Here is a 27305-nt window from a genome sequence, read left to right as displayed (position 1 = left end):
CTTTACCCCATGTTTCACAACTGCGAGAGAGCTCTAGAGAGAGACACATACACACACAGAGAGAGAGAGAGAGAGAGATAGACACATACACACACACAGAGAGAGAGAGGGAGAGGAAGTTCACTTCCAGACTCATGATGGAATCCAGTCTCGTCTCCATCGATCTAAGGTCAGTTTTTAACTCAACCAAACAAAAACAAACACTTTTTACAACCACACTATTCTGTTATGAACACTGTGTGTGTGTGTGTGTGTGCATGCGTGCATGCGTGCGTGTGTGTCCAGACCAGAGCCATAGGGTTAGACAGAGTTACGTCAACTCGGTCCATTCTCTCCCACATAGACTTCTTACTGACTGGTGACAAACAAACGGGGACAAAACAGTCCTGAACCGGAAGTATAGGGCAGAGATCCACCGGGCTCAGCCTCAGGGCAACGGCCCAGCTTAAATGACCTTAAATCCCTTTATTTTAGATAGTTTCTGTTGTTGTTGTAGTACTATAGTACAACATAAACATTACAGAGACTTTGGTTGTCACTTTACAACACTTTTAAACAGTTGTCATGTTGCTCACATTGCCTAAAATTGCAGGTGTTTTGTCACCTTTGTTATCGTCCTAATTGTACGGTCAGCGGCGACTCAAGCAGACCTGAACAAACTACGACTTGTTCAGAACCGTTCATTGTTCTATACTCGCACAAATATTTAATATATGCATAAACGCCTGTCCTGTCCTGGTTATCTGTTAAAAAACAAACTCCATTGCCGTGTCTTCATGTTTGTTAGAAACACAATTTCTAATCAAACACCAGATTACTTTTTTCAAACAGTTATTAAAATCAATAAGTGACAGACACAATCATGACACCAGAATTGCCAGCCTCGGTCATTTATCACTCCCTGCTCCAAAAACGAACCTCCTTCACCATTTTTTGCTAAAAATATATATGTAAATGACGTGTAGAAGCTTTAGAACACTTTCCTGGGGGTCTTTATGTGTGTAATATGTGGTTTTAGCTATTTTAGATTGTACAATTTACAATTTACAATTTAGGCATTTAGCAGACGCTCTTAATCCAGAGCGACTTACATTAAGCAAGAACAAAAAAGCATGGGTATACATCACATAAAAACATTTATCATGAAACATGCGTAAGCTAAGAAAGTAACAGTGGAATATCTATAATGAAACTATACATATAAGCTATACATCTATACTACTATGCTATACATATGTACTATGACGTGCTATGACAATAGCACATACAATGCACTTATGCTGTCTACATAACATGCTATAAGTCTGTATCAAATGCTATCTAAGTCTACAGAATTGCTATCTAAGGGGGTGGGGTAAGTGCTATGGGCCATGATGGAGTCTGAAAAGGTGGGTTTTCAGACTACGGCGGAAGATTGGGAGTGATGCTGCAGTTCTGACTGCAATGGGAAGTGCATTCCACAGTTTTGGAGCCAGAAGAAGATTGTAGCAGTGAGCACAGTGTCTCTGATGTCATGGACACTGGGCTCACTTCCTTCCTGGACTACATGTTGTCTCAGACAAGACAGATCTCCCCCTATCCACAAGGAGGAGCAGTGCACCAAAGAATTATGGGAATTGTAGTCCAGGAAGGAAGTGAGTGAGACCAGTGTCCATGACACTGGGCTCATGACTGCTACAATCTAAAATATCTAAAACCACATATTACACACATAAAGACCCCCAGGAAAGTTATTCTAAAGCTTCTAAACGTCATTAACGTATATCCTTTTGCAAAAAGGGTGAGGTGTCCATTTAAACAAACAAAAGTTATGTATCATTATGTATCGATCAACATCCTTTACCTGACCTCTGACCTCCACAGGCCTGCAGCCAGCCCTCCCCCGACAACCACAGGAGCTCTGGACTTCCTGTCAATCATCTCGACTCCTCCTCCTCCTGGCTCCTCCTCTCCTCCCCTCCCCTCCTCTCCACCTCCTCCCCCGCGACCGCGGCGGCCCAAGCCCCGCCCCCCCGCCTCGAAGCCCTCCCAGCTGCCCCCCCGCACCTCCCCCCAACTCCCTTCCATGCCTCCTTCCCTCCTCCCTTCCATGCCTCCTTCCCTCCTCCCTTCCATACCTCCTTCCCTCCTCCCTTCCATGCCTCCTTCCATCCTCCCTTCCATGCCTCCTTCCCTCCCACCTCCTATCAGACCTTCTCCTGTAGCAGCCTCCTCCTCCCCTCCCCTCTCCCCCCCTCCCCTCTCCCCTCCTCCCCTCTCCTCCCCTCCCCTCTGTCCCATTGTTTCCTCTCCTCCTCCTCCTCTCCTCTCCGTGGCTCCTCTGGCGCCCCCTGTGGCGGTGAGAGGAGGTGAAGAGCAGGAGGTGTCCAGGACCAGTGGCCTGGGTGAAGACCAGGACCGGCCCGGGATCTCCAGGGATCCGGATCCTCTACAGAGACTGGTCGCCAGCACTTCGGTTTGGCAGCTGAACGGTCCGCGGCAAAGCCCGGAGTGGACCGCTGGGATGTTGACCAGAGAACTGCCCGGGGTAATTAAGACCGCCTTAATTAATATCACTATGAAAACTAATAATATAATAACTATTAATAACTTATTAAAGGACCACTTCAACACTTTTCAACCTATCTTCATATAATTGCTCCTCACTAATGTTCATGACAAAATACCACCATTTTTGTCTATTCCGTCTGTCTCATAGGAGGGCTGTGGGCGGTTCAGAAACCAGTCTGTGTCTCATAGGAGGGCTGTGGGCGGTTCAGAAACCAGTCTGTGTCTCATAGGAGGGCTGTGGGCGGTTCAGAAACCAGTCTGTGTCTCATAGGAGGGCTGTGGGCGGTTCAGAAACCAGTCTGTGTCTCATAGGAGGGCTGTGGGCGGTTCAGAAACCAGTCTGTGTCTCATAGGAGGGCTGTGGGCGGTTCAGAAACCAGTCTGTGTCTCATAGGAGGGCTGTGGGCGGTTCAGAAACCAGTCTGTGTCTCATAGGAGGGCTGTGGGCAGTTCAGAAACCAGTCTGTCTCATAGGAGGGCTGTGGGCGGTTCAGAAACCAGTCTGTGTCTCATAGGAGGGCTGTGGGCGGTTCAGAAACCAGTCTGTCTCATAGGAGGGCTGTGGGCGGTTCAGAAACCAGTCTGTGTCTCATAGGAGGGCTGTGGGCGGTTCAGAAACCAGTCTGTGTCTCATAGGAGGGCTGTGGGCGGTTCAGAAACCAGTCTGTGTCTCATAGGAGGGCTGTGGGCGGTTCAGAAACCAGTCTGTCTCATAGGAGGGCTGTGGGCGGTTCAGAAACCAGTCTGTGTCTCATAGGAGGGCTGTGGGCGGTTCAGAAACCAGTCTGTGTCTCATAGGAGGGCTGTGGGCGGTTCAGAAACCAGTCTGTGTCTCATAGGAGGGCTGTGGGCGGTTCAGAAACCAGTCTGTGTCTCATAGGAGGGCTGTGGGCGGTTCAGAAACCAGTCTGTGTCTCATAGGAGGGCTGTGGGCGGTTCAGAAACCAGTCTGTGTCTCATAGGAGGGCTGTGGGCGGTTCAGAAACCAGTCTGTGTCTCATAGGAGGGCTGTGGGCGGTTCAGAAACCAGTCTGTGTCTCATAGGAGGGCTGTGGGCGGTTCAGAAACCAGTCTGTGTCTCATAGGAGGGCTGTGGGCGGTTCAGAAACCAGTCTGTGTCTCATAGGAGGGCTGTGGGCGGTTCAGAAACCAGTCTGTGTCTCATAGGAGGGCTGTGGGCGGTTCAGAAACCAGTCTGTGTCTCATAGGAGGGCTGTGGGCGGTTCAGAAACCAGTCTGTGTCTCATAGGAGGGCTGTGGGCGGTTCAGAAACCAGTCTGTGTCTCATAGGAGGGCTGTGGGCGGTTCAGAAACCAGTCTGTGTCTCATAGGAGGGCTGTGGGCGGTTCAGAAACCAGTCTGTGTCTCATAGGAGGGCTGTGGGCGGTTCAGAAACCAGTCTGTGTCTCATAGGAGGGCTGTGGGCGGTTCAGAAACCAGTCTGTGTCTCATAGGAGGGCTGTGGGCAGTTCAGAAACCAGTCTGTGTCTCATAGGAGGGCTGTGGGCGGTTCAGAAACCAGTCTGTGTCTCATAGGAGGGCTGTGGGCAGTTCAGAAACCAGTCTGTGTCTCATAGGAGGGCTGTGGGCGGTTCAGAAACCAGTCTGTGTCTCATAGGAGGGCTGTGGGCGGTTCAGAAACCAGTCTGTGTCTCATAGGAGGGCTGTGGGCGGTTCAGAAACCAGTCTGTGTCTCATAGGAGGGCTGTGGGCAGTTCAGAAACCAGTCTGTGTCTCATAGGAGGGCTGTGGGCAGTTCAGAAACCAGTCTGTGTCTCATAGGAGGGCTGTGGGCAGTTCAGAAACCAGTCTGTGTCTCATAGGAGGGCTGTGGGCAGTTCAGAAACCAGTCTGTGTCTCATAGGAGGGCTGTGGGCAGTTCAGAAACCAGTCTGTGTCTCATAGGAGGGCTGTGGGCAGTTCAGAAACCAGTCTGTGTCTCATAGGAGGGCTGTGGGCAGTTCAGAAACCAGTCTGTGAGGGCTGTGGGCGGTTCAGAAACCAGTCTGTGTCTCATAGGAGGGCTGTGGGCGGTTCAGAAACCAGTCTGTGTCTCATAGGAGGGCTGTGGGCAGTTCAGAAACCAGTCTGTGTCTCATAGGAGGGCTGTGGGCAGTTCAGAAACCAGTCTGTGTCTCATAGGAGGGCTGTGGGCAGTTCAGAAACCAGTCTGTGTCTCATAGGAGGGCTGTGGGCAGTTCAGAAACCAGTCTGTGTCTCATAGGAGGGCTGTGGGCAGTTCAGAAACCAGTCTGTGTCTCATAGGAGGGCTGTGGGCGGTTCAGAAACCAGTCTGTGTCTCATAGGAGGGCTGTGGGCGGTTCAGAAACCAGTCTGTGTCTCATAGGAGGGCTGTGGGCGGTTCAGAAACCAGTCTGTGTCTCATAGGAGGGCTGTGGGCGGTTCAGAAACCAGTCTGTCTCATAGGAGGGCTGTGGGCGGTTCAGAAACCAGTCTGTGTCTCATAGGAGGGCTGTGTGCGGTTCAGAAACCAGTCTGTGTCTCATAGGAGGGCTGTGGGCGGTTCAGAAACCAGTCTGTGTCTCATAGGAGGGCTGTGGGCGGTTCAGAAACCAGTCTGTGTCTCATAGGAGGGCTGTGGGCGGTTCAGAAACCAGTCTGTGTCTCATAGGAGGGCTGTGGGCAGTTCAGAAACCAGTCTGTGTCTCATAGGAGGGCTGTGGGCGGTTCAGAAACCAGTCTGTGTCTCATAGGAGGGCTGTGGGCGGTTCAGAAACCAGTCTGTGTCTCATAGGAGGGCTGTGGGCGGTTCAGAAACCAGTCTGTGTCTCATAGGAGGGCTGTGGGCGGTTCAGAAACCAGTCTGTGTCTCATAGGAGGGCTGTGGGCGGTTCAGAAACCAGTCTGTGTCTCATAGGAGGGCTGTGGGCGGTTCAGAAACCAGTCTGTGTCTCATAGGAGGGCTGTGGGCAGTTCAGAAACCAGTCTGTGTCTCATAGGAGGGCTGTGGGCGGTTCAGAAACCAGTCTGTGTCTCATAGGAGGGCTGTGGGCAGTTCAGAAACCAGTCTGTGTCTCATAGGAGGGCTGTGGGCGGTTCAGAAACCAGTCTGTGTCTCATAGGAGGGCTGTGGGCGGTTCAGAAACCAGTCTGTGTCTCATAGGAGGGCTGTGGGCGGTTCAGAAACCAGTCTGTGTCTCATAGGAGGGCTGTGGGCAGTTCAGAAACCAGTCTGTGTCTCATAGGAGGGCTGTGGGCGGTTCAGAAACCAGTCTGTGTCTCATAGGAGGGCTGTGGGCGGTTCAGAAACCAGTCTGTGTCTCATAGGAGGGCTGTGGGCGGTTCAGAAACCAGTCTGTGTCTCATAGGAGGGCTGTGTGCGGTTCAGAAACCAGTCTGTGTCTCATAGGAGGGCTGTGGGCGGTTCAGAAACCAGTCTGTGTCTCATAGGAGGGCTGTGGGCGGTTCAGAAACCAGTCTGTCTCATAGGAGGGCTGTGGGCGGTTCAGAAACCAGTCTGTGTCTCATAGGAGGGCTGTGGGCAGTTCAGAAACCAGTCTGTGTCTCATAGGAGGGCTGTGGGCGGTTCAGAAACCAGTCTGTGTCTCATAGGAGGGCTGTGGGCGGTTCAGAAACCAGTCTGTGTCTCATAGGAGGGCTGTGGGCGGTTCAGAAACCAGTCTGTGTCTCATAGGAGGGCTGTGGGCGGTTCAGAAACCAGTCTGTTTCTCATAGGAGGGCTGTGGGCGGTTCAGAAACCAGTCTGTGTCTCATAGGAGGGCTGTGGGCGGTTCAGAAACCAGTCTGTGTCTCATAGGAGGGCTGTGGGCAGTTCAGAAACCAGTCTGTGTCTCATAGGAGGGCTGTGGGCGGTTCAGAAACCAGTCTGTGTCTCATAGGAGGGCTGTGGGCAGTTCAGAAACCAGTCTGTGTCTCATAGGAGGACTGTGGGCGGTTCAGAAACCAGTCTGTGTCTCATAGGAGGGCTGTGGGCGGTTCAGAAACCAGTCTGTGTCTCTTAGGAGGGCAGTTCAGAAACCAGTCTGTGTCTCATAGGAGGGCTGTGGGCGGTTCAGAAACCAGTCTGTGTCTCATAGGAGGGCTGTGGGCGGTTCAGAAACCAGTCTGTGTCTCATAGGAGGGCTGTGGGCGGTTCAGAAACCAGTCTGTGTCTCATAGGAGGGCTGTGGGCGGTTCAGAAACCAGTCTGTGTCTCATAGGAGGGCTGTGGGCAGTTCAGAAACCAGTCTGTGTCTCATAGGAGGGCTGTGGGCAGTTCAGAAACCAGTCTGTGTCTCATAGGAGGGCTGTGGGCGGTTCAGAAACCAGTCGGTGTCTCATAGGAGTCTCTCTCTCTCTCTCTCTCTCTACGTCGTCCTCAGACGAGCCCTCCATCGTCGTCTCCAGTCATCTCGGTTCTCCATACATCTGGCCAGCTCCTTTGTGCTTTCCGCACCAGTATCTTTCTTTAGTACGTCCACGTAGGTAGGTGTGGGACGTCCTCTCGATCGATGCCCGTGTGTTGGTTCCCACAGTACAAGCTTTTTGGCCGGGAGTTCTTGATGTCGGTGGCAGTGGCCAGCTAGTCTCATCCTCCTTACTGCTATCTTCTCCGTTACACTTGGTAATGCCCCGTACAGACGCTTGTTGGTGATGTGCTCATCCTGGTTGATGTTAAGTACCACACGTAACATTCTTGTGTAGCACCCGTCCAGGGATTTCTGTAGGGCTTGTTTAAGTGTCCAGCATTCACAGCCGTAGAGGAGGACGTACTCCACGGTAGCAGAGAAGAAACTGATCTTGATGTGTCGGGGGAGGTTGGATTTCCACACACTGGTCATACGAATGACCAGTGCGAAAAAAATGCGAAAATGGAAGCCATCGTTAATAAAAATCTAAATATATATTTATATATATTTAAATCTTGTTTATAAACAAACTATGAGACACAAGTAGAAAATAAGAGCAGTGTCTCATACAGCTGTACTGTTATTATTAATATTATTATAGAGCACCGACGTCTGACGTCACTTTCAGTAGAGGGCGCCAGTACACAGGTTCATGTATTCTTTTAGTTGCATTATAATCCCCATAGGGGGGATTTTAGATCGCTTCATATAAGAACTGTGTTTGAAAAATGAACCGACCACCCCGGCCTTTCTGTCAGGGGGGGGGCTGTGTGTCGTTAATGATGTCCATTAATATTTGATACAGCCAGTTTCTGGAGAAAATGGAATTAATGTGGCCGCAAAAGCCTTGAAACTACATATGAAGGCAATGTCGCTGCTAATATACGTCAGGCCCAGCTGTCGACACATTGCGTTCCTGAGATTCCTCGTTGACATAAGCTCAGCTGGTGGTGACTCGACTCGTACTAACCACGAAACATTAAATATCAATGAAATAAAAATAAACATAAACGTAATTAACATTCGGTTTTTCTGTTGTGCAACGCAGATGCAGCCACCCCGCCTGTATACCCGGAAATGTAGTCTCCGGGTTATTTGACTCGATTATAACGCTTATTTTGTTACTCTTTGGGTATATTTGTACATTTCCACCTTCAGTCGATGCTTCATATCCATATGAGTGAAAAGGCCGGGGTGGTCGGTTTATTTTTCAAACACAGTTCTTATATGAAGAGATCTAAAATCGCCTCAATGGGGATTTCCATGCAAATAAAAGAATACATGAACCTGGGGACTGACGCCCTCTACTGGGAACTGACGCCCTCTACCGACATTGACGTCAGGACTTCGGTGCTGTATTATAGACGTGACCAACAGCAGTGTCTCATGATACAGCTGTACTGTTCTTATTATTTTTTATCCCACGATTTTGTAACCCATTTTTCACCCCTGTGTCAATTATCTACTGTGATCCTGGGCTCTACACACCCTCCGCCAACCTGGGGAGAGCAACGGACTTGAACTCATGCTCCCTTCATGCCTGAGTGTCCAAGTTGCTCCTTTACACCTGACAGGGGGGAGTTTCCCTGGTTGGACGTATAGCGCGTGGAAGGAACACGTTATTCCAACCAGTTCCTTTCCCCTCCATCAGGTGCCCCGGCTGGCCAGGGGGAGGCAGTTTAGAGACCAGGATTACTGCATGTTTTTTGTGAGGGTACCTACCCTAGGGGACACGGGGAGAACATGTGAGGGTACCTACCCTAGGGGACACGGGGAGAACATGTGAGGGTACCTACCCTAGGGGACACGGGGAGAACATGTGAGGGTACCTACCCTAGGGGACACGGGGAGAACATGTGAGGGTACCTACCCTAGGGGACACGGGGAGAACATGTGAGGGTACCTACCCTAGGGGACACGGGGAGAACATGTGAGGGTACCTACCCTAGGGGACACGGGGAGAACATGTGAGGGTACCTACCCTAGGGGACACAGGGAGAACATGTGAGGGTACCTACTCTAGGGGACACAGAACATGTGAGGGTACCTACCCTAGGGGACACGGGGAGAACATGTGAGGGTACCTACCCTAGGGGACACGGGGAGAACGGGTCTCATACAGCTGTACTGTTTGATATTTCATAGTTTCTGTTTTTTCTTTTTTTTCTTTCCCTTTTCTCCCAGACGTTCGTGGTTCATCGCACAGCAGAGCAGGATGCCACGCTGTCAGTACGCCTGTCTGACAGCCAGGGGGCGCCACACGTACAGACCCTGTCCATACGACGGCACAACGCATGTGAGTTTTACACTAATCATCCATCCATCCATCTTCAACCGCTTATCCGTAGTCGGGATACCCGACTATCCTTTAATATCATCACACCCCCCTTCCCAAAATTAAACATATTCTCTCCCAAAGGAATGTTTAATCTCTGAAAAGCTGGAATTTGCGCGATGGCAGTCTCTCAGTCAAATTTGGTCACATTTATCCAAGAAGATAAGTGTAAATGTGAAGCTCGTTCCACAAACAAACAGAACACTCTCTCGCTGCTCATTTACAAACCTTTTTTTAGTAAAAGTATGAATTTGGTTGATTTTCGAGTTCAAGATCTTTTATAAGAATCTGTATTTCCAGATTTCCACTTAGGAGGATCTGCTCTGATCTTTGATGACATCATCAAACTGGTGGCATTCTACTGTGTCAGCAGGTATGCACACGCACACACACACACACACACACACACGCACACACGCAGACACGCACACACAACTGGTTAATGGTTGGCAGGTATTTATCAATAATACACTTCCAGCGTGGATTACATTTATTTATTGATCACCTCTTGCACTCCATGACAGACTGGATAAACCCAGAGCTTATCGATACCGGGTACTGGATAAGCCCAAAGCTTATCGATACCGGGTACTGGATAAGCCCAAAGCTTATTGATACCGGGTACTGGATAAGCCCAAAGCTTATTGATACCGGGTACTGGATAAGCCCAAAGCTTATCGATACCGGGTACTGGATAAGCCCAAAGCTTATCGATACCGGGTACTGGATAAGCTTGTTATCGGAATTTTCTGTGTGTGTGTGTGTGTGTGTGTGTGTGTGACTGTGCGTGTGCGTGCTATCATATGTTTCGACCAATCAGGGACATCCTGTCAGTCCGTCTGAGGTTACCCGGGGTCATCACCATGGCGACAAAGGAGGAGTTGGAGGCCATTTCAGCTATGGGATCAGGTACGCAAAACTATCCTTTCAGCTATGGGATCAGGTACGCAAAACTATCCTTTCAGCTATGGGATCAGGTACGCAAAACTATCCTTTCAGCTATGGGATCAGGTACGCAAAACTATCCTTTCAGCTATGGGATCAGGTACGCAAAACTATCCTTTCAGCTATGGGATCAGGTACGCAAAACTATCCTTTCAGAATGAGTGGACATCATTAACGACGCACAGCCACGCCCCCTGACAGAAAGGGATGATCGGTTTGTTTATCAAACACAGTTCTTATATGAAGCGACCTAACCGCACCTCCATCCATTCTACCTCTTAAATCTACATTTCCCGTGTGTGTGTGTGTTTGTGTGTGTGTGTGTGTGCGCGTGTGTGCGTGCGTGCGTGTGCACTTGATAGATTTCTGGACATCATCGTTGAACCTCCAGACCGTGGGACAGAACCTCAGTGGGGGGTCTTCATCACATGACCACTACTGGTACCTGAACCCTGTTCCCATGGATACCATAAACCCCGCCCCCTCCCCCCCTCAGCCTGACCCTGGGTCAGAACCACCCAGCATCAGTGCTAGCTCAACCCACCATGCTAACGATGCTAACCACGCTAACCCTGCTGACCACGCTAGCCATGCTAACCCTGCTAGCCATGCTAACCCTGCTAGCCATGCTAACCATGCTCACCATGCTGGCCAGCAGAGCGACATCATCACCGCTAGCTTCCTGAACGACGCTATCCGGCAGAATGGAGGAGACGCTAACGACCGAAACGCAGAGGACGAAACCCATGCCAAAGCCACGCCCCCAAACCCGGAAGTGCTGCCTCATGAGGCCACGCCCCCAAACCCAGAAGTGCTGCCTCATGAGGCCACGCCCCCAAACCCGGAAGTGCTGCCTCATGAGGCCACGCCCCCAAACCAGGAAGTGCTGCCTCATGAGGCCACGCCCCCCAACCAGAAAGTTATGTCTCTGGCCACGCCCCCCAACCAGGAAGTGCTGCCTCATGAGGCCACGCCCCCAAACCCGGAAGTGCTGCGTAAATACAAGCGACCTCCTCCCAGACCTCCCAGTCTGAGCTCCGCCTCCTCAGGCCCATCCCCGCTCCTCGCTGCCGATAGGACGGGAGGAGGGGGAGGAGGAGGGAAGAGGGAGAGGGGGGCGTGTCCTCCTCCGCCCCGCCCCCTAGTGGCGGGGGGCGGAGTCAGACCCCCTGCCCCCGTGCAACGCCGCCGCGCCTCCTCCAAGGGAGGGCATGCCCCGCCCCCTCCCCCCCCTCATAAGGATGAAAAGGGGGAGGAGCCGCCAGGTAAGGAGACGCGTAGCTCCGCCCCCCCGCAGCAGCCGTCGGCCGCCAAGCCGCCTCCCTCTCGTCCGGTCCCGCCTCCCCGGAGGAGGAGTCAGCCGCCTGGCCCCGCCCCCTGCCGGTCCCCCAGAGCCAATCAGAAGAAGGCCTCGCCTCCTCGTCCCGACGTGTCCCTGTACTCGCCACAGGGTGGCGCCGTGGTGCTGGGAACGGACTCGGGTTCCAGCAGCAGCGCAGAGGAGGAGGAGGAGCTAGAGGAGGGGGAGGAGCCTAACGCCAGGTAGGACTGACCCCTACATGACCCCTACATGACCCCTGTAACGGTGTATTGTTCAGTAGACAGAGTGTCTAACCCCTAGTGGTGTGTTGTTCAGTACAGTGTCTAACCCCTAGTGGTGTGTTGTTCAGTAGACAGAGTGTCTAACCCCTAGTGGTGTGTTGTTCAGTACAGTGTCTAACCCCTAGTGGTGTGTTGTTCAGTACAGTGTCTAACCCCTAGTGGTGTGTTGTTCAGTACAGTGTCTAACCCCTAGTGGTGTGTCGTTCAGTACAGTGTCTAACCCCTAATGGTGTGTTGTTCAGTACAGTGTCTAACCCCTAGTGGTGTGTTGTTCAGTACAGTGTCTAACCCCTAGTGGTGTGTTGTTCAGTACAGTGTCTAACCCCTAGTGGTGTGTTGTTCAGTACAGTGTCTAACCCCTAGTGGTGTGTTCAGTACAGTGTCTAACCCCTAGTGGTGTGTTGTTCAGTACAGTGTCTAACCCCTAGTGGTGTGTTGTTCAGTACAGTGTCTAACCCCTAGTGGTGTGTTCAGTACAGTGTCTAACCCCTAGTGGTGTGTTGTTCAGTACAGTGTCTAACACCTAGTGGTGTGTTGTTCAGTACAGTGTCTAACCCCTAGTGGTGTGTTGTTCAGTACAGTGTCTAACCCCTAGTGGTGTGTTGTTCAGTACAGTGTCTAACCCCTAGTGGTGTGTCTTTCAGACAGAGTGCGGCGGTGAAGCGGACGTCCACCACGGTGATGCTGGACCGAGCGCGGTCCCGTCTGTCCACCGTTCTGACGGCGCTGGTCGGCCACGACCGCCGCACCACGCAACGCATCGTCCACCTGGCCAGGGACCACCTGAGTTACTTTGGTAACCTGGTGAGTATAACAGAGACCAGTGTTGATTTGTAGAACACATGTACAAGATAAGCTTTTTTTTTTTTATATATTTTTTATCCCACGATTTTGTAACCCATTTTTCACCCCTGTGTCATTAATCTACTGTGATCCTGGGCTCTACACACCCTCCACCAACCTGGGGAGAGCAACGGACTTAACTCATGCTTCCTTCATGCCTGAGTGTCCAAGTTGCTCCTTTACACCTGACAGGGGGGAGTTTCCCTGGTTGGACGTAGCGCGTGGAAGGAACACGTTATTCCAACCAGTTCCTTTCCCCTCCATCAGGCGCCCCGGCTGGCCAGGGGGAGGCAAGATAAGCTAAGCTAACATGGTGTGCTGTGCTCCAACAGGTGAAGGAGCATCGCGGCTTCACCCTGCAGACCATGTCCCGCCACTCGTCGTCCACGGAGCTCCTGCAGGAGATCCGACAGATGATGACCCAGCTGAAGATCTACCTGCTGCAGAGCACCGAGCTGCAGGCCCTGCTGGAGCCACTTAGCGGCTACAGCCAGGAGAAGCTGGGTAACACTCTATGACATAACACCCCCTCTACAGCCAGGAGAAGCTGGGTAACACTCTATGACATAACACCCCCCTCTACAGCCAGGAGAAGCTGGGTAACACTCTATGACATAACACCCCCTCTACAGCCAGGAGAAGCTGGGTAACACTCTATGACATAACACCCCCTCTACAGCCAGGAGAAGCTGGGTAACACTCTATGACATAACACCCCCCTCTACAGCCAGGAGAAGCTGGGTAACACTCTATGACATAACACCCGGGTGGCGGTGGCTCAGGGGTAGAGTGGCTGGATGGTAACCGTAAGGTTGCCAGTTCGAACCCCGTGGGCTCCTCCCCCAGAGTTAGTGTCGAAGTGTCCTTGAACAAGACTCTGAACCCCTGATTGCTCCTGATGTGCAGGTTGGTGCCTCGCATGGTTTCCTCCACCATCGGTGTATGATTATGTGTGAATGTGTGTGTGAATGTGAATGGGTGAATGTAATGCACAATCTATGTAAAGCGCCTTGGATAAAGGCGCTATATATAAATGCACCATTTACCCACTTTATGACATAACACAACAACATGTGACTCTGTGTGTGTGTGTGTGTGTGTGTGTGTGTGTGTGTGTGTGTGTGTGTGTGTGTGTGTGTGTGTGTGTGTGTGTGTGTGTGTGTGTGTGTGTGTGTGTGTGTGTGTGTGTGTGTGTGTGCGCAGACTCCATGGTAGAGGCAGCGTTGTGTAAGACCGTGTTGAAACCTCTCAGAGATCACATCTACCAACGTCTGGAGAAACTACACACTGACGATGGAACCACACACAGCCTGTCCATCAACCAGGTAACCACACCCACCTGTCAATCAACCAGGTAACCACACACAGCCTGTCAATCAACCAGGTAACCCCACACAGCCTGTCAATCAACCAGGTAACCACACCCACCTGTCAATCAACCAGGTAACCACACACAGCCTGTCAATCAACCAGGTAACCACACACAGCCTGTCAATCAACCAGGTAACCACACCCACCTGTCAATCAACCAGGTAACCACACCCACCTGTCAATCAACCAGGTAACCACACACAGCCTGTCAATCAACCAGGTAACCACACACACCTGTCAATCAACCAGGCAATCACACACAGCCTGTCAATCAACCAGGTAACCACACACAGCCTGTCAATCAACCAGGTAACCACACCCACCTGTCAATCAACCAGGTAACCACACACAGCCTGTCAATCAACCAGGTAACCACACCCACCTGTCAATCAACCAGGTAACCACACACAGCCTGTCAATCAACCAGGTAACCACACACAGCCTGTCCATCAACCAGGTAACCACACCCACCTGTCCATCAACCAGGTAACCACACACAGCCTGTCCATCAACCAGGTAACCACACCCAGCCTGTCCATCAACCAGGTAACCACACACAGCCTGTCAATCAACCAGGTAACCACACCCACCTGTCAATCAACCAGGTAACCACACACAGCCTGTCCATCAACCAGGTAACCACACCCACCTGTCAATCAACCAGGTAACCACACACAGCCTGTCAATCAACCAGGTAACCACACACAGCCTGTCAATCAACCAGGTAACCACACCCACCTGTCAATCAACCAGGTAACCACACCCACCTGTCAATCAACCAGGTAACCACACACAGCCTGTCAATCAACCAGGTAACCACACACACCTGTCAATCAACCAGGCAATCACACACAGCCTGTCAATCAACCAGGTAACCACACACAGCCTGTCAATCAACCAGGTAACCACACCCACCTGTCAATCAACCAGGTAACCACACACAGCCTGTCAATCAACCAGGTAACCACACCCACCTGTCAATCAACCAGGTAACCACACACAGCCTGTCAATCAACCAGGTAACCACACACAGCCTGTCCATCAACCAGGTAACCACACCCACCTGTCCATCAACCAGGTAACCACACACAGCCTGTCCATCAACCAGGTAACCACACCCAGCCTGTCCATCAACCAGGTAACCACACACAGCCTGTCAATCAACCAGGTAACCACACCCACCTGTCAATCAACCAGGTAACCACACACAGCCTGTCCATCAACCAGGTAACCACACCCACCTGTCAATCAACCAGGTAACCACACACAGCCTGTCCATCAACCAGGTAACCACACACAGCCTGTCCATCAACCAGGTAACCACACCCAGCCTGTCCATCAACCAGGTAACCACACCCAGCCTGTCCATCAACCAGGTAACCACACCCACCTGTCCATCAACCAGGAATTTCCGGAAATTACATTTACCCCATTAGAACAAATATTCTGTCCACAGTCTGGTTGTTAGAGGGTCTTGATTTTGCGGATGTAACTTTGCTCCACCTGAAATATTTGTTTTGTGCGTGCGTGTGTGTGTGTGTGTGTGTGTGTGCGCGTGTGTGTGTGTGTGTGTGTGTGCGTGCGTGCGTGTGTAGTCTCTGGTACTGAACAGCACCACCACGGCTCTAGGCGTGACCACGGCCGTTCCAGAACCGCCAGCGTTGGAGAAGATCAACGTGAAACTGAACAAACTCCACATGGAGTATTCTCCTCAGAGGAAGATCGACCTGCTGCTGAAGACCTGCAAGATCATCTACGACTCCATGGCAGTCAGCTGCCCAGGTAGTTAACACCAATTAATACTAATTAATACTAATTAACACAAATTAACACTAATTAATACTAATTAACACCAATTAACACTGACTCCATGGCAGTCAGCTGCCCAGGTAGTTAACACCAATTAATACCAATTAACTCTAAATTAACACTGACTCCATGGCAGCCAGGCCTCATTCACACATATCAAACACGTGATGTCATCAGTGTGATGTCATCAGCGTGATGTCATCAGCGTGATGTCATCAGCGAAGTCAGTGTGGGTTATGTATTTAGCAGGATGACGAGAGCTTCTCCCATAGGGTGTAGTTGGTAGCCCTTATCATTGATAGTATCAACTGACACATGGAGAACATAATCAACAACAATAATAATGAATAGAAACAGGGCGAAAGTGTGTCGCTTTGGAGTTCTTGGAGACTGGTTGAAAACACACGTCTCTGCTTCTGGTGGCTGATATTGTCCTTCTAATGAACGTTAGACAGGTTGAAAACACACGTCTCTGCTTCTGGTGGCTGATATTGTCCTTCTAATGAACGTTAGACTGGTTGAAAACACACGTCTCTGCTTCTGGTGACTGATATTGTCCTTCTAACAGTCCTTTTGTCCTGTGTGTGTGTGTGTGTGTGTGTGTGTGCGCGCGTGTGTGTGCGTGCATGCGCAGGTCGTGCGCATGGTGCCGATGACTTCCTGCCTGTGATGATGTACGTCCTGTCCAGATCCAACCTGGTGACGCTCCAACTGGACATTGAGTTCATGATGGAGTTGATGGACCCTTCACTGACCCTGGGAGAAGGTACACACACACACACACACACACTCACACTCACACTCACACTCACACTCACACTCACACACACACACACACACACACACTCACACGCACTCACACCCCACACACACACACTTATAAGGATACATAATGGCACCTCCTCCTCCACACAGACAAACTGCCTCGTCATGTCAGCTGTATTCTTAGGCCAGTTCATGCACAGGTCGGTTTGTTATGATTCCAAGTTGGTACTTATAGAATGTTTATGCCTGGTTCTAGTGTGTGTTGAGCTATAGAATGTTTATGCCTGGTTCTATAGTGTGGTTCTATAGTGTGGTTCTAGTGTGTGTTGAGCTATAGAGGTTCTAGTGTGTGTTGAGCTATAGAGCGCCGAAGTCCTGACGTCACTCGCTCATCCCCTGGCTCTGCCTGGTTCACGGAAGTCAATAGTTTCATGTGTGCGTGTGCGTGCGTGTGTGTGCGTGCAGGGTCCTACTACCTCACCACCACCTACGGTACATTGGAGCACATTAAGAGGTTTGACCAGCAGGAGGCGGTGTGGCGCACGCTGAGCAGAGAGGTGCAGGACTCCATCCACCGCTGGGAGAGAAGAAGAACGCTGAACAGAGAGAGCATGGGACAGGCTGCCGTGCACGTACGTACACACGCACACATGCACGCACACACACACTCACACGCGCACACACACACACATTTGCGCGCATGCACACACGCACCAGATTGCTCTATACACAGAAACCTAGTGCCTAGGGCACCAGATTGCTCTGTGCTGCACAGAAACCTAGTGCCTAGGGCACCAGATTGCTCTGTGCTACACAGAAACCTAGTGCCTAGGGCACCAGATTGCTCTGTGTGCTACACAGAAACCTAGTGCCTAGGGCACCAGATTGCTCTGTGCTACACAGAAACCTAGTGCCTCGGGCACCAGATTGCTCTGTGTGCTACACAGAAACCTAGTGTCTAGGGCACCAGATTGCTCTGTGCTGCACAGAAACCTAGTGCCTAGGGCACCAGATTGCTCTGTGCTGCACAGAAACCTAGTGCCTAGGGCACCAGATTGCTCTCTGTGCTGCACAGAAACCTAGTGCCTAGGGCACCAGATTGCTCTGTGTGCTGCACAGAAACCTAGTGCCTAGGGCACCAGATTGCTCTGTGCTGCACAGAAACCTAGTGCCTAGGGCACCAGATTGCTCTGTGCTGCACAGAAACCTAGTGCCTAGGGCACCAGATTGCTCTGTGCTGCACAGAAACCTAGTGCCTAGGGCACCAGATTGCTCTGTGTGCTGCACAGAAACCTAGTGCCTAGGGCACCAGATTGCTCTGTGCTGCACAGAAACCTAGTGCCTAGGGCACCAGATTGCTCTGTGCTGCACAGAAACCTAGTGCCTAGGGCACCAGATTGCTCTGTGCTGCACAGAAACCTAGTGCCTAGGGCACCAGATTGCTCTGTGCTACACAGAAACCTAGTGCCTAGGGCACCAGATTGCTCTGTGCTGCACAGAAACATCCTGCCTAGGGCACCAGATTGCTCTGTGCTGCACAGAAACCTAGTGCCTAGGGCACCAGATTGCTCTGTGCTACACAGAAACCTAGTGCCTAGGGCACCAGATTGCTCTGTGCTGCACAGAAACCTAGTGCCTAGGGCACCAGATTGCTCTGTGCTGCACAGAAACCTAGTGCCTAGGGCACCAGATTGCTCTGTGCTACACAGAAACCTAGTGCCTAGGGCACCAGATTGCTCTGTGCTGCACAGAAACGGCCTGTCATAATTTGCAACTCCTCCCTATCTCTATCTTTACAAACGATTATTTGCATCGCAAAACGATACGATAATGTTGCTGTTTATATGTCGATGTACTTCGATTGTCAACATTTAAATTGAGTGTGTGTGTGTGTGTGTGTGTGTGTGTGTGTGTGTGTGTGTGTGTGTGTGTGTGTGTGTGTGTGTGTGTGTGTGTGTGTGTGTGTGTGTGTGTGTGTGTGTGTGTGTGTGTGTGTGTGTGTGTGTGTGTGTGTGTGTGTGTGTGTGGACTGAGTTGAGATTACAAGGAAAGACTGCATGTCTTCCTGCTGCGGACCATTCTGTCTCTCACTCTGTGTTCAAAAATGTTGCCATTGATGAGTGCATTGTTGTTTTTACTTTGAAAGCGAGATTACAGGTTCTACCTTCTAAACTTAATCTCTCCATCTGGTTTCCAGGCAATCATGCTCCTCACTGTATCCATCATGGCCATGAACAAATAGCTGAAACCATGTCCCACATCTTAAATGGTTGCCATGTTTACAGGGGCCTTTACATATGTAGGCATGACAGAATAGTGGATTTGATATCGAAAGACATCTCTTCCATTTTCAGGTCCTCCATTATGCTTTATAAGCATTCTACTGTGAAGCCGAGGATGTTTAACCTGTGTAATGATGATTCTGTGTTCTCTAACATTTCAGCTAACACCCCTGATGTCATTGTTGTAAATGAAAACCATAGAGAGGTGTTCATTCTCGAGGTCGGCTGTACCTTTGACTATAGCCTGGAAGAAGCCTTTCTAACCAAAGTGCTGAAGTATCAGCAGCTAATGCAGACCATCTCACAGCTAGGCTACAGATGTAAACTTTTAGTTTTTATCTTTGGCAGCCTAGGGCATGTGCATAAGTTGGTTGTGAGGGGCTTACAAATGGCCGGCCTTTCCAAAAGGAGAGCCAAGCAGTTAGCGAGGTATTGCTCAGTTTCAGCCATTATAGGAAGCCGCTCAATTTGGAGGAGGCGTTGTTTCCTTTATCCATGATTTATGTCTGCTGCCCTGTGTCCGACATGTCAGCTGTACTGTATGTAACGATGCTTTGCCGTCCATGCACGTTGTAACTGGCTGCTCTCCCACTGTCAAACTGCACTGGCAGTGTTTATGTCCTTTGTACAGTAACAAGGTATTCCTGTACTTCTCATTATGTGGACATAAATAAACATTTCAAATGTGTGTGTGTGTGTGTGTGTGTGTGTGTGTGTGTGTGTGTGTGTGTGTGTGTGTGTGTGTGTGTGTGTGTGTGTGTGTGTGTGTGTGTGTGTGTGTGTGTGTGTGTGTGTGTGTGTGTGTGTGTGTGTGTGTGTGTGTGTGTGTGTGTGTGTGTGTGTGTGTGTGTGTGTGTGTGTGTGTGTGTGTGTGTGTGTGTGTGTGTGTGTGTGTGTGTGTGTGCGCGTGCGCGCAGGACTTCCTGACAGTGTGCTCTCCAGTCCCGGACCAGAACCCCACAGCTATGGGAGTGTTGCCGACCACCACCATTGGACAGTTAACACAGCAGTGTGCAGCTCGCTTCCAGCAAGGTGATCGCCATGGCAACCATCTATTACTTTCACTCTACGTTTAATTGACTCAATACAACGTTTGCGGGCGTGGCCTTATTACTGGATCTCTTCTCCACTAGTCCCTCCCCCTGACATTTAGTTCTACTGGATCTCTTCTCCACTAGTCCCTCCCTGACATTTAGTTCTACTGGATCTCTTCTCCACTAGTCCCTCCCTGACATTTAGTTCTACTGGATCTCTTCTCCACTAGTCCCTCCCTGACATTTAGTTCTACTGGATCTCTTCTCCACTAGTCCCTCCCTGACATTTAGTTCTACTGGATCTCTTCTCATTATTATTATAAAGTAGGCACAGACAGAGAGCTCTTATAGTTTTAATATAATATTATAGTTTTATGTCTCTCTCATTCCAGAGTCCTACGTCCTCAGTGTCCGGGTGGAGGGGGAGGAGTTCCGTACCCGGGAGGGGGAGGAGTTCCGTACCAGAGAGGGGGAGGAGTTCCGTACCCGGGAGGGGGAGGAGTTTAGGACCCTGGAGGGGGAGGAGTTTAGGACCCTGGAGTCTACGGATCTGCTGCTGAGTGTGAAGAGCCGACTGCCTCAGGGGCGGAGCTACTGCTTCCTGTACCACCCCCCCACCCAGCATCCACCCGCGGACCCGTCTAGCAACCAGCCTATTGACCAGCCTAGCAACCAACCTATTGACCCGTCTAGCAACCAGCCTATTGACCAGCCTAGCAACCAACCTATTGACCCGTCTAGCAACCAGCCTATTGACCAGCCTAGCGAACAGCCTAGCGACTACCCTAGCAACCAACCTAACAACTCGCCTAGCGAACAGCCTAGCGACTACCCTAGCAACCAACCTAACAACTCGCCTAGCGACCAGCCTAGCGACTACCCTAGCAACCAACCTAACAACTCGCCTAGCGAACAGCCTAGCGACTACCCTAGCAACCAACCTAACAACTCGCCTAGCGAACAGCCTAGCGAACAGCCTAGCGAACAGCCTAGCGAACAGCCTAGCGACCACCCGCCTATTGACGAGCCTAGCAACCACCCGCCTAGCAACGGTGTGCCCGACCAAACTGACGACATCACCACGCCTGTGGAAAGCTGTGACCGTGACAACCAGGCCGGTGTTGGGGAGGACGAGGAGGATTGTCTGATCAGCTTGTAGAGGAGGTAGTGGTGACTCGTCACGGTGTTGGGGAGGACGAGGAGGTAGTGGTGACTCGTCACGGTGTTGGGGAGCACGAGGAGGTAGTGGTGATTCGTCACGGTGTTGGGGAGGACGAGGAGGTAGTGGTGACTCGTCACGGTGTTGGGGAGCACGAGGAGGTAGTGGTGACTCGTCACGGTGTTGGGGAGGACGAGGAGGTAGTGGTGACTCGTCACGGTGTTGGGGAGCACGAGGAGGTAGTGGTGACTCGTCACGGTGTTGGGGAGCACGAGGAGGTAGTGGTGACTTGTCACGGTGTTGGGGAGCACGAGGAGGTAGTGGTGACTCGTCACGGTGTTGGGGAGCACGAGGAGGTAGTGGTGGCTCGTCACGGTGTAACCGTGGCGACAGGGTTACATCACACAGTGTAACCGCGGTAACCACCCTGGGTTCAGGGAGACTTTTATTTTGAAGTCCGTCCAATGTGTCAAAGATGAATGACTTCTGTCTTCACTCGTTGTGTCTTCAAACTATGACTTGTAGATCTGTTTTATTTCGTTGTGTCTTCAAACTATGACTTGTAGATCTGTTTTATCTCGTTGTCAGGACAGTTTTTCGCGTCAGAAACACGACGTCAAAGGAAGTAATTCAAATTAGATTTGTATGGACTTTTGATATCAAAATACAGAACAATGGACATGTTCCCATTGTATTATAGGTGTTAGGTATGACCATGTGATGACCATCATGTGATGACCTTGTGATGACCATGTGATGACCATCATGTGATGACCATCATGTGATGACCATCATGTGATGACCATCATGTGATGACCATCATGTGATTCCCATCATGTGATGACTACGGATATGATATAAACGTGTGAAAATATTGTTAATTTCAACGTCTTTAATGTCCTGACAGAGACAGAATGGTAACTCATATCCTTTATAATAGTCAACATTTATATGCATTTCTACATACAGCTTGTATGCATGTCGTTCACACATACATACATATGCACGCACGCACACACACACGCACGCACACACACACACACGCACGCACGCACGCACACACGCACGCACGCACGCACACGCGCACGCACGCGCGCGCGCGCACGCACGCACGCACGCACGCACGCACGCACGCACGCACGCACGCACGCACGCACGCACGCACGCACGCACGCGCGCGCGCGCGCACGCACGCACGCACGCACGCACGCACGCACACACGCACGCACATTGTTATAATTGCATATTGTTATAATTTGCATATTGTTATAATTGATGTCTCTAATGTAACTGTAACTGGCTTACAGTAAAACACGCTTTCTTACAAAACGCATTATGTCCAGTCCTTTGACTCTGATTGGTCTATTAGGTGCGTTCCTTTGATTCTGATTGGTTCGTCATGACTTATACTTAGTGTATAAGTGTTGTATTAAAATATAAATATGTACTCGGGACGTTCCTATAGTCACAATAATATGATGCATCTATAAAAATATGAATATTTGATCGTCATCTGTACACCCATGAAGTACACAGGGCGTTAATTTACGGGAAAAATAAACGAGACGGGACGTCCGCGTGACGCACCGCTCCTGAAGCTCGTTAGCGTGACGCACCACTCCGTCCGTCCGCCCGCCTGAAGCTCGTTAGCGTCAGGAAACGGGCGTGGCCGCTTCCTGTGCGGAGCTCGTTATGTGTGAACAACAGGTGTTTGCGCTGCGAGGATAACGAGCATAACGAGGAGACGCCGTTTCATTATTCCGTCTCAGTCGTCGGGCAAGAAAGCTCACATCTCCATTATTTATTTATTTATTCTGCATCTGAGTCACGGACCACCATCTGATGACCTTTAACCTCTCAGAACCATCTGAACCACGGAACCACCATTTGACCCGAGACTAAAGAATATATATATTTTTGTGTCTGTTAATAATTTGTCCAAACTTATAACAAAATAACAATTGTTTTACACACTCTAATTGTGTAACTTCTTAGGTTGTTAATTAACGTAATGCAGATGTTTAACAATAATGTAAAGATCTATAAGGGTCCATTTGGTTAGCAACTCTCTCATCATTTAGCTGCATGGGGACCACCACCTGGAACCCCCTCAAGGGCCACTGGGGGTCCCCGGACCACCTGGAACCTCCTCAAGGACCACTGGGGGTCCCCAGACCACCTGGAACCCCCTCAAGGACCACTGGTGGTCCCCAGACCACCTGGAACCCCCTCAAGGACCACTGGTGGTCCCCAGACCACCTGGAACCCCCTCAAGGACCGCTGGTGGTCCCCAGACCACCTGGAACCCCCTCAAGGACCACTGAGGGTCCCCAGACCACCTGGAACCCCCTCAAGGACCGCTGGTGGTCCCCGGACCACCTGGAACCCCCTCAAGGACCACTGGTGGTCCCCGGACCACCTGGAACCCCCTCAAGGACCGCTGACCCCTCAAGGACCACTGGTGGTCCCCGGACCACCTGGAACCCCCTCAAGGACCACTGGTGGTCCCCGGACCACCTGGAGCCCCCTCAAGGACCCCTGGTGGTCCCCGGACCACCTGGAACCCCCTCAAGGACCCCTGGTGGTCCCCGGACCACCTGGAACCCCCTCAAGGACCACTAAGGTTCCCCGGACCACCTGGAACCTCCTCAAGGACCACTGAGGGTCCCCAGACCACCTGGAACCCCCTCAAGGACCACTGAGGGTCCCCAGACCACCTGGAACCCCCTCAAGGACCACTGGTGGTCCCCGGACCACCTGGAACCCCCTCAAGGACCCCTGGGGGTCCCCGGACCACTGGTTGAGACCCTCTGCTATACAGGAGAACTTCCTGTCAGATCTAGAGCGTTGTGAGTTTTATGCTAATATTTTATGCTAATATTTTAGCATAACGTCTCGACACACAAGGTTTCATCTGACAGAGACTGTTTACCATACTATGACTAGTAGCTCTGTGTGTGTGTGTGTGTGTGCGCTCGCGCAACTAGGTGTCTTTGTAATGTAAATCTAACGAGCTGTGCTCTTAACGAGATGACCTATGACAACACCTATCACCCACACACACACACACACAACAGATCAAATGAGAGTTGAGTTTCCTCTCTCTGACTGAAGTGTGTGTGTGTGTGTGTGTGTGTGTGTGTGTGTGTGTGTGTGTGTGTGTGTGTGTGTGTGTGTGTGTGTGTGTGTGTGTGTGTGTGTGTGTGTGTGTGTGCGTGTGTGCGTGCGTGCGTGTGTGTGTGTGTACTGTGTATATATAAATGTCAGAGCAGAGCTTTGGGAGCATTCAGAACTACATCAGTAAAGATTCTACATAGAATATATTTATTATTATTATTATTCTTACATTAACAACATAGTTCCAGAAGATCATATTTTTATTGTAATATCGCTGAACCTTGACCTCCGACCTCTGAAGACCTTCACAGACAGAAAGACAGGTAAGCAAACAGACAGACAGACAGACAGACAGACAGGATGGTATAGTCATTCCATAATCATTTTGGACCGTGGGATGGCATCAATTGTGTTGTTGTTCTGCTTACTTTAAATCACTTTAAGAGCGTCTGATAAATTAATACATTGCAAGTTGTTACCATAAGCTGACACGTCTCTACTCTACTGTGTGTGTGTGTGTGTGTGTGTGTGTGTGTGTGTGTGTGTGTGTGTGTGTGCGCGCGCGCTCCAGGATGTGTGTGCTGCCTGCCTACATGCTGCTTTGCATTATGGGTAATATGACCCCGATGACCTTCGGCTTCCCCCTGAGGTATGTCTGTGTATGTATTTATTAACTGTTTGTGTGCCTGTTTTTTTTTTCATTCCCACTATCAACAGTGTGTATAGTACACATTCTGAATGCTGACAGATTCAGTAGCGCAGCACAGAATCTGTTCTTGAGTGATTATACCGAACCCTCTACAAACACTTCCGAGCGCTCAGATCAGCCGACGCAGGGCGGCTGGAAGTTTACTGAAGACGCTCCACACGTCCCAAACTCGTCTCCCGTCTGGCTCCAACACTATTCAGTATTTTAACCCCCCGGTCCCGTCGGACTAAATCTGAGACGAAAACAACCACGAAAGTCTCATTTTACCTGCTTTCCTTTCCTCGCAACACAACAAAGCTGCTGCTCTCCCAAACCTGGCTGTGACAGGCCGTCTGCCCCATGCATGCACGCTGAATACTATCGCCATTTGATTTCATTGTGTCAACTATACATCCCCATTAATGCAAACTTTATGTTTCGACGTACTCAACCCTGCACACATTCTAAATATGCCCCTGAAATATATATATATATATATATATATATATTGTATATATTTGTAAATATTGTACTGAGCAAATGGACACTGGCTGTACAGAACATTAATTATAATTCTACTGGAGTTGGAAGCATTAAAGACCCATTTTAACCCTCAATGGCTTCCTTTCTGAAAACATAACGTCATTGTAAAAAGATCCACGCGTTTAGATATTCTATTTACAATGAGATGTGGACGGGAGCTGGTGCCACTTGGTTTGATTTGTATTAAGGATTTAATGCAATTGATTTGATTTGTATTAAGGATCCTCATTAGCTGGTGCCATAGCAACCAGCTAGTCTTCCTGGGGTCCACTTGGACCCAGACATAACATAGGACTACAAAGGACTACAAAATTAAGACATAGCACTATATATAGAGTCCTATTTGAACTCTGTCTGTCTGTCTGTCTGCCTGCCTGCCTGCCTGCCTGCCTGCCTGCCTGCCTGCCTGCCTGCCTGCCTTCCTTCCTTCCTTCCTTCCAGACTAGCAGACAGACATGATGAGTGGGCGGAGCTTTTCCCTTCCATCTCTCTGCGTGATTGGAGCATTCAAATGCTGTCATCGGCGCCTGACTTTGTGGCAGCGGCCAATAGCAAGGCAGGACTCGTGAGGGAGGTGTGGCTATCTGGACCAGAGGGCGTGGTCAGGTAAATACACTCCTTATGATTGGTCCCTTTATGTCCACTGAGCAGCAGCGATTCATCTGATGTTAACCATTTAGTGTGTGTGTGTGTGTGCAAGCTCTACAGGTTCAGAGAAGAGAACCCTGCTGATTGGTCAAGATGCAGACTTCACACAGACCAGGTAATTAGTCATTATGCAAGCCCCATTTGGGCAGCGGTGGCCGAACGGTTTGCGGAGCGGTCTTGATATCGGAAGGTCGCTATAGTTCGTATCCCCGGACCGGCACGTTACAATTACCACCGCTGAAGTGTCCCTTGGACAAGGCATTGAACCTGCATGAAATGTTCTATGAGCAGGGCCTGGCTGTAAACAAGCTCTTGAGCTTAGTCCAGTTACCCTGGGTAAACATAGTACCTTTAGTCCAGTTACCCTGGGTAAACATGGTACCTTTCCTTTCCTTAGTCCAGTTACCCTGGGTAAACATAGTACCTTTCCTTTCCTTAGTCCAGTTACCCTGGGTAAACATAGTACCTTTCCTTTCCTTAGTCCTGTTACCCTGGGTAAACATAGTACCTTTCCTTTCCTTAGTCCAGTTACCCTGGGTAAACATAGTACCTTTCCTTTCCTTAGTCCTGTTACCCTGGGTAAATATAGTACCTTTCCTTTCCTTAGTCCAGTTACCCTGGGTAAACATAGTACCTTTCCTTTCCTTAGTCCAGTTACCCTGCAGGGAAAACATAGTACCTTTAGTCCAGTTACCCTGCAGGGTAAACATGGTACCCTGCAGGGTAAACATGGTACCTTTAGTCCAGTTACCCTGCAGGGTAAACATGGTACCTTTAGTCCAGTTACCCTGCAGGGTAAACATGGTACCTTTAGTCCAGTTACCCTGCAGGGTAAACATGGTACCTTTAGTCCAGTTACCCTGCAGGGTAAACATGGTACCTTTAGTCCAGTTACCCTGCAGGGTAAACATGGTACCTTTAGTCCAGTTACCCTGCAGGGTAAACATGGTACCTTTAGTCCAGTTACCCTGCAGGGTAAACATGGTACCTTTAGTCCAGTTACCCTGCAGGGTAAACATGGTACCCTTAGTCCAGTTACCCTGCAGGGTAAACATGGTACCTTTAGTCCAGTTACCCTGCAGGGTAAACATACCTTTCCTTTCTCTGCTCTAATGATCAGGGAGGGGAGGAACCTGGTGATGGCCGACGACGCTGCCTTCAGGGAGAAGAGCAGAGCGCTGACGGCCGTGGAGAGGCAGAAGTGGCTCAACTCCTACATGCAGAAGATGCTGCTGGTCAATTAA

The 27305-nt window shown here is 50.4% G+C and overlaps 2 protein-coding genes across 3 annotated transcripts; both read left to right on the top strand.

Annotated features, from left to right (window-relative positions):
• rin3 (Ras and Rab interactor 3) lies at positions 1-22388 on the top strand. Of its 2 annotated transcripts, none has more exons than XM_080784710.1 (14): positions 1-169; positions 1864-2527; positions 9105-9216; positions 9556-9628; positions 10076-10164; positions 10563-11742; positions 12447-12606; positions 12978-13149; positions 13849-13970; positions 15612-15798; positions 16460-16591; positions 17056-17222; positions 19790-19904; positions 20299-22388. In XM_080784710.1, exons 1-14 carry the CDS (start codon positions 135-137, stop codon positions 21063-21065), a joined length of 3975 nt encoding a protein of 1324 aa, XP_080640836.1. In that variant the 5' UTR covers positions 1-134; the 3' UTR covers positions 21066-22388. The 2 variants fall into 2 exon arrangements, with proteins under 2 accessions (XP_080640836.1, XP_080640837.1); XM_080784711.1 differs by having other exon boundaries at positions 20277-20560.
• Positions 22389-24808: 2420 nt separating this feature from the next.
• pth2 (parathyroid hormone 2) lies at positions 24809-27305 on the top strand (the record flags this gene model as incomplete). The annotated part of the gene is made up of 4 exons (XM_080783371.1): positions 24809-24831; positions 25855-26019; positions 26114-26176; positions 27182-27305. 4 exons carry the CDS (start codon positions 24809-24811, stop codon positions 27303-27305), a joined length of 375 nt encoding a protein of 124 aa, XP_080639497.1.

This window comes from Protomyctophum bolini, assembly GCF_963924005.1.
Source record: "Protomyctophum bolini genome assembly, chromosome: 15".
Lineage (NCBI taxonomy): Eukaryota > Metazoa > Chordata > Actinopteri > Myctophiformes > Myctophidae > Protomyctophum > Protomyctophum bolini.
The sequence above is the reverse complement of the archived record's forward strand: the minus strand, read 5'-3'. Positions and strand labels throughout refer to the sequence as shown.